General features: G+C 46.0%; 1 protein-coding gene across 1 annotated transcript; it reads right to left on the bottom strand.

The window, feature by feature from the left end:
• Window positions 1-2,271: 2,271 nt before the first annotated feature.
• LOC144805968 (uncharacterized) lies at window positions 2,272-3,678 on the bottom strand. Its single transcript, XM_078672430.1, has one exon. The coding sequence runs from the start codon at window positions 3,676-3,678 to the stop codon at window positions 2,272-2,274; it is 1,407 nt and encodes a 468-aa protein (XP_078528556.1).
• Window positions 3,679-10,427: the final 6,749 nt, after the last annotated feature.

Here is a 10,427-nt window from a genome sequence, read left to right as displayed (position 1 = left end):
TCGGGGCATTAAGATAACGTGGATATGGTGTGAACCCGGCTAAAACTGACCAAGGGGCCCCAGGAATTGACAAGGGACCTAACCGAACCGGAGTTACGGTGTGGGGGAGGGTGCCATTAAACCAAACACGATGCTGCCATGCCAAAATTTGAATCTCTTGTGTCCTATATGGAGTATAGTTCACAGGAATCACAGTGTGAATGTATGTATGGAACATATACTCATCCGCATTTATTGCAGGAAACATAACCCAAGAGTAGAAAAGCTCAAAGGGCTGAGCTATGTTAATATCACCCATAAGGACATAGAGAAGAAAAACAATTTATAAATTGCAACACAAAAAGGGTAGTAATTCAAAAAGTGAACCGTTTTATAAATCTCAAGCTTGAATTAACCTATAACACATTCATATAGGTAGGTTAATCCGTCAAGCCCTTTTAACCGGAAACAGTGGTAAGGGTATTGTGGACATATAAAGCACTAATCAAGACGTTGGGTGCCATGTTGTGGGGACTATGCACAGGAAACCAGGACCTCAGTGTATTGTGGTGTACCTAAAACCCACCTCAGTGCCCAGAACCCCTATCCAACTAGCATCAGTGTCTCATTCGTTCTCCGTACTAAAGCGAAGCTACCAATGATTAGACAAACCAGAACAAGTGATTCTGGGACCTCTCAGGAATAGTGGGAATCAAGAATACTATTTCATATTTATTCTCATAAATGTCCACAATGTGACTAATCAGAGACAAGGTATAGTTTAAAATGTTTATTTCAACTACGTGCTCTAAGATGCAGTATCGTTGGTAACATCAGTAAAAAGATGCATAAAATCAATATAATCAGCATTGTTACAATTCCATAAAATGAAAGGGAGAAAGCATATTATAATGATAGTGGAACCAGGTCTATAGCGCCTTGTGTACCACCCTCCCCTTGCTAGGAGCTAGGTATTATAATAATAGAGGATCTCTAGGTTAAAACGGGGACCGCATACCTCCAAAGTCAGGTGAAGTGAATCACATCCCAGATCAGCACAGCTCTTTGTCGATGGAAAGGTTTTTCCAAATGTTAGTCTCATGCATGCCGTGCAATATTAAAAGCACCTGAGTTTCAGAAATGAGCAGCTGTGTTTGTGTTGTGTCTAGAGCGTGGGTCGATCAACCTGCATCTACAGCATAGATTGTTATTTTAACCTTGAACAGGTTGTGCAGACTTGAGGTCGCAGTGTGAGTCTAGAGATGCGAAAAACGACCGTTCTCATGTGAAGGAAAAGCAAGCAGTTTGTCTTTATAAAAACAGAAACATGTAGTGTCATGTGCAAAAGCAGCAAAATGCTGTTGAGAAGCTAACTCACTTATACTAATATAGCAATGTGTGCAGGCAGAACCGTATCCTCACTACACTTTTACAGGTAGCATGAACAGGAACTCTTGGATGTTTTTCTTTGTTACTCTTCATCGCCAAATAAAAACCACCAGTGTTTCTTTTCTTTTATTCCACATTGTGCTAGTCTCCCAGTGGATTTCGTGTTACATCACATTGTTTTTTCTATGTGTACCGAAGTGAACAATCACTGGGAACAGACACTTTTAATATTCTACAAATCTTTGGTGTTCTTCTTTTCTTCTAGTCGAGTCTTCAGTCATCTGGTATTTGAATATCCCACATAATTATATACTTGTTCCTGTAATTCCTTCATCTCACAATAACTGCACTGTTCTGCTACTGTCCATGTCCTCCGATGAGTCAATATTATTGTCAATGTTCTTAAGTTCTTTTTGAATTCACTGCATCTCTAGGATTATTTCTAAGGGAGTTAAATGAAGGTGTGTGTTTGCTGAGGCTATGTAGGATCAGAAATTGACAAAATCTTGGCACACTTTTAGTGCAATTGTAAGGTTTACCCCAGCTGTGTTCGCAATTGACAAAATCACTTCTGACATTCATTGCAATGCTAATTTTTACTCTGTGTATGTTAGTTGATGTATCCATAGGTTTAATAACTGACAGAAGATATTCACACATTCACTGCACCTGAAAGGTTTTTTCTCTGTGAGCATTAACGTATGAATCCTTAACGCAAAAGATTTCCTAAAGGTACTTCTACACTCACTACAGTTGTATGGTATTTACAGAGTGAGTGCAAGCTGATGTCTACATAGGCTTGATAATTGACTACATTTCTTCACACATTCATTGCACTTGAAGGCTTTTCTTCTGTGCGTGTTCGCTGATGTCTGTTTAGGATTGATAATAGACTACAGCTTTTCAGGCATTCATGGCATTTAAAAGATTTGTTTCCCCTTTGTGAGCTCGCTGATGATTTCTTAATGCTGAAGAGTAACTAAAACTACTGCCACATTCACTGCAATGGTAGGGTTTTTCCCCTGTGTGTATTCTCTGATGTGTGCGGAGGTCTGTTAACTGACTGAAGCTCTTCACACATTCACTGCACTGGAATGGTTTTTCCCCTGTGTGTATTCGCTGATGTCTCTGGAGGTCTGTTAACTGACTGAAGCTCTTCACACATTCACTGCACTGGAATGGTTTTTCCCCTGTGTGTATTCGCTGATGTCTCCGGAGGTCTGTTAACTGACTGAAGCTCTTCACACATTCAGTGCAATGGTAAGGTTTTTCCCCTGTGTGTGTTCGCTGATGTGTTTGGAGGAGTGATAACCGACTGAAGCTCTGCACACATTCCTTGCAATGGTATGGTTTTTCCCCAGTGTGTGTACGCTGATGTCTTCGGAGGTCTGTTAACCCACTGAAGCTCTTCACACATTCAGTGCAATGGTATGGTTTTTCCCCTGTGTGTATTCGCTGATGTCTCCGGAGGTCTGTTAACTGACTGAAGCTCTTCACACATTCACTGCACTGGTATGGTTTTTCCCCTGTGTGTATTCTCTGATGTCTTTGGAGGTTTGATAACCGACTGAAGCTCTTCACACATTCAGTGCAATGGTAAGGTTTTTCCCCTGTGTGTGTTCGCTGATGTGTTTGGAGGAGCGATAACCGACTGAAGCTCTGCACACATTCCTTGCAATGGTATGGTTTTTCCCCTGTGTGTGTTCGCTGATGTGTTTGGAGATGTGATAACCGACTGAAGCTCTGCACACATTCCTTGCAATGGTATGGTTTTTCCCCAGTGTGTGTACGCTGATGTCTTCGGAGGTCTGTTAACCGACTGAAGCTCTTCACACATTCAGTGCAATGGTATGGTTTTTCCCCTGTGTGTGTTCGCTGATGTGGTTGGAGGTGTGATAACCGACTGAAGCTCTTCACACATTCATTGCAATGGTATGGTTTTTCCCCCGTGTGTGTTCGCTGATGTCTCTGGACGTTTGTTAACCGACTGAAGCTCTTCACACATTCATTGCAATGGTATGGTTTTCCCCCCGTGTGTGTTCGCTGATGTCTCTGGAGGTTTGTTAACCGGCTGAAGCTCTTCACACATTCAGTGCAAAGGTATGGTTTTTCCCCTGTGTGTATTCGCTGGTGTGTTTGGAGGAGTGATAACCGACTGAAGCTCTTCACACATTCAGTGCAATGGTATGGTTTTTCCCCTATTTGTATTCGCTGATGCTCTTTTATGGTTTCTAACTGGCTAAAGTTCTTGACATATTCAGTGCAATTGCACGATTTTTCTCCTGACCGTGTTTCCTGAAGGGTCAGCATAGTTAATAAACCACTTGCGTTATTTTCACATTCCCTGTATTTGTGTGATATTTTGGACGCTTGATTTCCGATTTAACAATAAAATACAAGATTCACTAAATACCTGCCACATTCATAATATCAGTAAGGCTTCCTTGTGGGTGATTGCATCTTTAGATTGGATAATGGCTTTGCCTGCTTGCGAGTAAAGCTTAATCTTCCTTCCGGTAGGTGCAAATTGGGACAATACTCTGTACTTCAGAGAGCAGAACTCCGCTTTCCTTTAGCCTTCAGTTGTTAGGCACCACTTTGTTGTGCTTTTCTCTGGTGCCTGCGGTTTGGCTAGAAAGAGTTTGCAATACACCTAGAGCACTGAATGGTGGTCTGTTGTCAGTTTAGATAGCGAAGCACTGCTCTAGCCATATCATGATGGTGAAGCGACTCGTAATGTGTACAGCTACTCCAAAGAGTGTGCGGGGGCCAAGCACAGGTCAGAAAAGAAAGTAAATCCGGTTGTTTCAAACATGGACATAAAGCCAAGTTTTCAACCTTTTTTTAAACATTATTATGTTACTAACAGCTCAAAGCTGAAGAGGGAGTTTGTTCCAAGCTATGGATCCCAAATAGACATGAGACCTTCCTCCAACTCTCATACCGGCCTCATGATCAAAGCTGGTGTTGGACGCTTGTTGATACAGCAGGTGGTTTGTCAGTTTTGTTGCCTTAATTTTGTTGAAGTCATTTCTTCTTCTTGGGGTGTCGAGGTGCAGATCTCAGACTCGTACACTCACTGAATTGCCTTTGACTACGTCTTCCTGGATCGTCCTCTGCCTCTGATTGCACCGATGTTTTTGGAGCTCCTTATTTTTTAAACTGTTTGCAGGTTTGATGTGTTATCTTCATTATTCATAATCAATCTGTGCAATTAAGGCTTATTTTCTGTTGGATGTAAAGAAATGCAATATTACTAATTGCAAATGTAATAGAATGTGAATCCACAATATTTAACCAGCTGTAAAAGACATCTCTTCTCTACCATATTTGAAATTTAGTAAGGAACATTTTACCATACATGGATATTTCATTAAAACTGTGGTTGAACATGTCACATCTTATTTACTTCTGAAAAGGCAGTGATTTACCATTATTCACAGAGTAACTTACTAAAGAAAGGGCAGCCACAGAGCACTCGTGCTACAGGTACAGTTTTGGGTAGATATACATGGACAAGATTTCATTTAAACAGAACAGATTGTGGAAAAAGAGAGAAATCAGGAAGTGCTGCCGTTCATTTAGTTTCAGGAAGTATCTACCAAAGGTGGCTCTTCAGGAAGTGTATAACAAAGGTAACTCTTCAGGAAGTATTTAACCAAGGTAACTCTTAAGGAAGTGTATAACAAAGGTAACTCAGTGTATAACAAAGGTAACTCTTTAGGAAGTATACATGATAAAGGTAACTCTTTAGGAAGTATACATGACAAAGGTAACTCCAGACACCTTCTTCCCCAATGCTTTCATGTTCACACTGGATCAGCTCAAATGTCAACTTCCGCCTTTACCTTGCAGCGCATTAAGGGCCTTACTACGAGTGCGACGGGCCCTCATGATCGCCGTAGTCACGGTGGCGGTCCAACTGCCACCATCCTGGCGGTCTGACTACTGTATTATGAGTGTGGTGGTGGGACCGCCCTGAGACCGCCACCCCGCAAGGATCAAGGATCTCGCTGTGGAGGCGGTCTGCAAACACCCTGAATATGTTGGCAGTGCCAATGCCGACATCGCCGAGCATATTACGGTCTGCATATTCACCGCCCTTTTCATGACAGGAACCCCGCCATGAAAAGGATAAAGGACATGCAGGTAAGGGGGCCCTAACAGGGCCTGGCCGATTCTGCTCCTGGGGTTGCATGTGGAGGGCACATGTTGCGCCACACCATGGAATTGCACCCTTATTACTGCACAGTGTGGCATGCATGACATGGTGCAGGAACGTGCTGCCGGCACTCTTAAGGTGGTGGTATGATGTTTAGGCTCTCTAATGAGCCTAATACAGCAACTGCGAGACCGCTGCTGCATGGCCCACCCACCCTGGATTTAGGTCATAATGCGGCGGCAGTCTGCTTGGTACCGCCGCTGTGGTAGTCCCATTGGAAGACCGCCACAGTCGTAATAAGGCCCTAAGTCACTTTCAACACATTTTACAGCCCTTCTGGCTCAAGCATTTCTGGATCCTTCTAACCTGGAAGACTGGAGCATTATCCCGAGTTGAGGTGGATTTTCTATCAGCGTAATATACATCCATCTCCCTTTACCTATTGACTGATTCTGCCCTGAAAGACAACTTACAAAGTGAGTCTTTAGTTCTTCCTAAAGTAGGTAAAGTTATGATCCTGTTGTGTTTCAATCAGCAGCTACTTCCAGGGTTTTCTGTGAAACAGAATGAGGGGTTAATTCCAATGGCCCGTCTTTATATTACGCACACAGATATGGCAAACAAACATTAAATCATGACATTTATTATGCAACGATATCAGTCATTTATTCCTTATAGAGAATCCATCACAACCAATAATTTATCTGAAATATCAAGCATCCAACAGATGTGTGCATATAAATAATTGTTTTTGTTTTTCAACATTTAAAAGATATCTGACTTATTGTGGTCTGTCTGAAGGCCAGGATGCTACTTTGTGACTCAACAGGGCTTTGGTAGAGCGGGTGGAGGTGTCTGTTGTGCACAGGTGAAGTCACATTTCTCCATTCCCATATTTCTTTCATCCAGGTTTACCTCATTCCATGTTCTTCAGCTCCCTACTCTCCTCGGTCTGTGTACTCACTCTACAGGGTTCATTGTTAGCTGTGGCAGGGGGACACACTTGAAGCATGCACACAGCAGATGTCAGATAAGGGCCTGATAGTCAAGAGGCCGTGGTTGGCAGTACGGAGCTCACAAGCTTCATTTCAGAAGCTCACCTGGGAGGTACTAACTGTGGAGGTGCACAGGAAGGGGCCTATTAGCTATAAACAGAGATAGTGCACAGGTGGGTGCTTGTGAGGTATAAACAGAGGAAGTTAACAGGTAGGTGCTTATGAGGTATAAACAGAGCAGGTGCACAGGTAGGTGCTTATGAGGTATAAACAGAGCACGTGCACAGGTAGGTGCTTATGAGGTATAAACAGAGCATGTGCACAGGTAGGTGCTTATCAGGTATAAACAGAGCAGGCGCACAGGTAGGTGCTTATGAGGTATAAACAGAGCATGTGCACAGTTAGGTGCTTATCAGGTATAAACAGAGCAGGTGCACAGGTAGGTGCTTATGAGGTATAAACAGAGCATGTGCACAGGTAGGTGCTTATCAGGTATAAACAGAGCAGGTGAACAGGTAGGTGCTTATGAGGTACAAACAGAGGAGGTGCACAATTAGGTGCCTATGAGGTACAAACAGAGCAGGTGCACAGGTGGGTGCTTGTGAGGTATAAACAGAGGAAGTGAACAGGTAGGTGTTTCAGTGACTCTGGCACTATATCTGCTTCTAGGCCCTCTTCCTATAATGCTGGTTCTCGCTCCTTCTACAACACTTATTGCAGACATTGGGCCTGATTTAAAGTTTATCGGACAGGTTATTTCCTCAAACATAACAGATTCCATCCGCTTTATTACAAATGCCACAGAATATAATGCACTTTTAATAGGGTGGACGGGACACCTGCCACATTTATGACAGAATAAACCATCCGCCTAAATATAAATCGGGCTCTTGGCGGACATTGTGTCCAGTGTCTTCTCAGTGTTGGAAAGCATCCATTGCATTAACGGCACAGTGTTATCGCACCACTGCTGTCGCGATCTCTCCCGCCACCACAGCCAGAATAAAGGCACGTCGCATGGGGCGTCCTTACCAGACGGACTACATGTCCCAGAGGGCAATGCGGCGCTGGAAGGCTGGAAAACGGGCTGATCCTATATAGGCTCCTCCCCTGCAACAGAAAGGTGCTTGACAATTGTTTTTGTAGTATGGGTAATTCGGAAGGTGTTGTCCCCGCCGGATTTATTGCAGAGAAGCCCATCGCCGACGAAGAGCCTGCGAGGTCAGAGTGTGTGTCCCAGCGCCGACGAAGAGCCTGCGAGGTCAGAGTGCGTGTCCCAGCACCGACGAAGAGCCTGCGAGGTCAAAGGAGAAGCTGTTTACCTGCTGCAAGTCGCAAGTATTGTTAAAGAAGAACGGGCTTGTTCTTCTTTCAAAACCTTATTCCTGATTGAATTCCAACCGCGCGGATGCGCATCCTATGTTTGTTTCTCGCACCAGAGTTTGTCCGACTTTAGAAGTCAAGTATTTGATTTGAATTCCGTAAACTTTCCTTTTATACATTGGCCTTCATTTGTTCCCAAGAATTATTGTGAGCAACACGAGACTGGCAAGAAACACCGCATCTTGTCACAAATAGTACCTTTCAGAGCCGGAGGGTAGTGACGTCTCTCTGGAACAAACTATCTCTATTGAGGGATGTTAGAAATGGGATCCCTGGCTGGCCAGGGCTTGCGCCAAAGTCAGTCAGAGACCACCACTCCCAACTCAGGGCAAGGGAGTTACACGCCAAGATAACCCCTGCTCACCCTCTAGGTAACATGGCGCGAGCAGCAAGGCTAAACTTGGAGGCGATGTGAGTTAAGTATTTGCGCACGCAGCCCAGCAACAACACCCAGGCCCACCACAAAGGAAACTCCACACAAGGTTATATAAAAAATAGCCTTTGTATTACAGCAAAATACGTTAGATAAAAACACACACTTTACAATGTGCCACCAGGCACGGGCAGAATTTACAGGGGATATGTACAAGACAGGGTCACCTGGACCACTGTCAGGAATCAGCAATTTTAGAAGTAACACTCAGTAGTATTAGCACTTAGAACATACAATTACTTTAGCACAAAATATAAAAATAGAGCACACAACCAGTAAGTACTGGTAACCAGGATCTCACTAGCACCACCTGCACTAGGAGAAAAAACAACCACCGAAGTATCACAATACCTGTAGGGGTGTAAGCACATAACACATGATGCAATGCATAACATTAATTCAGAGGTGTAAGGAAGGAAAACACATGATGCATCAACAATACATTCAGAGGTGTAAGAACACGGCACATGACGCATTAAAACACATTCAGAGGTGCAGAAAGAGAACAATTGCGCCAAACTCACTTAAGTCACCACCTGTGACTGTCCCTAGGCCAATTGGCCTCTCTAGGGCTAGGACGCCCTGTGTCTAAAGTCCAGGGGGCCTAAACGAGGCAGCTGCCCACAAAGTCCTGGGCAGCTGTGAAGTGAGGAGGATGTGGACACACACTAGAGCCTCGCAGGCTCTGGCCAAAAGAATTTCCCCTAGAGCCTCTCTGGGCTCTTAACCAAGGAATGTGGCTGTGAGCCTCTCTGGGCTCCAAATCAACAATGTGCCCCCTAGAGCCTCCGTGGCTCTGAAAAGAAATGTGCCTGTTGGAGTCCCTCCTCTGGGAACTCAAAAGAAACGACTGTGGCACCCCAGAGCCTCTCGGGGCTCTGAACACTGATTGCCCCCTCTGGAGCCCTGGTGGCTCTGAGTAACCACTGAGCCTCTCTGGGCTCGAAAACAGGAATGCAGCCCGAGCCTCTCAGGCTCTCAACAATGCCACCTGAGATCGTGATACTGGGGGGGGGGGGGTTGGACACCGGCAATGTGTCCCGCGCCCCCCCTGCTCTGCACACTCACCGAGTCTGGCGGCGTCTGTAGAAGGAGAGCTCCCGCTCCTCGGGACTCTCGGATGCTGCGGCCGAACTCCTCTCTTTTCCCGGGGCTCCCCCTTCGATCGGGAGCCTCGGGCAGGACACGCAGGCTGCTTCCTTTGTCTCGCGGCTTCGTGCGGGCGGAACTTCCGGCCCGGCCACGCTGGGATTGGCCGGCCGGTCAACCTCTTCCGGGTCGTCGCGGGCAGCGCGGCGGCCCGTTTTAGGCAGGCAGGCGAGGTGTCACTTATCCGAGGAGTGGGCTCCCTCGTGATAAATTAAATACACGCACATCTGCGAGGTGGCACTCGCTTGGCGGCAATGTCCCTGGCAGGGTGGGCACCTGCCAGAGGACTCGAAAATCGCCACGGAGCGGGGCCAAACGCCGGGTGGGCTCCGGCTTCCAAAAGTAAAGCGCTCCTCAGCGCTAAAAGGCAATTTAAAGCGCTCCCTGCGCTAAATGCAAAATAAAGCGCTCTTAAGCGCTAGAAGGGGAAAGAAAAGCGCTCCCAGCGCTATCAATCAAATGCAGCGCCCCCAGGCGCTATAGGACAACAAAGTCCAGCAAAAGTCCTTGTAGGCAGGTAGGGGGGCAAGGCTGGGCCCAGAGCCAGCACACTGGGTCTCCACGCAGGGAGACACTCCAAGTGGCGGTACTCTGGCCCAGCAACAGCCGCAGCAGCCCCCTCAGGATCCTGGAAGAGAACAACCTCTGTGGAGACACAGCCCCATTTTTATACATCATTTCTTTTGTCTCAGGGTACAGGGTGGGGGCAGAACCAGTCGCAGCTGGTCTGTGAGCACTGTTGATGGGCTCAACCACCCTCTCTATTCACTGGCAGGGCTAGGGTCGTTAGACGCACCACAGGGGGGCGGAGCCAGCATTGTCAGGGGATAACCAAGCCTCATTCAGGACACAGGTACACTCCTCCCCAGCCATCAGCATGCTAATCTCCCACTCACCACCGGGCAGACCCATCCAGCCTTCGTGGAGCCAGGCTCAC

The sequence above is a fragment of the Lissotriton helveticus genome, assembly GCF_964261635.1.
Source record: "Lissotriton helveticus chromosome 1_1 unlocalized genomic scaffold, aLisHel1.1 SUPER_1_unloc_36, whole genome shotgun sequence".
NCBI lineage: Eukaryota > Metazoa > Chordata > Amphibia > Caudata > Salamandridae > Lissotriton > Lissotriton helveticus.
The sequence above is the reverse complement of the archived record's forward strand: the minus strand, read 5'-3'. Positions and strand labels throughout refer to the sequence as shown.

Coding starts and splice junctions, on each gene's coding strand:
- LOC144805968 (XM_078672430.1), bottom strand. CDS start 3,678: ATGCTGACCCTTCAGGAAACACGGTCAGGAGAAAAATCGTGCAATTGC.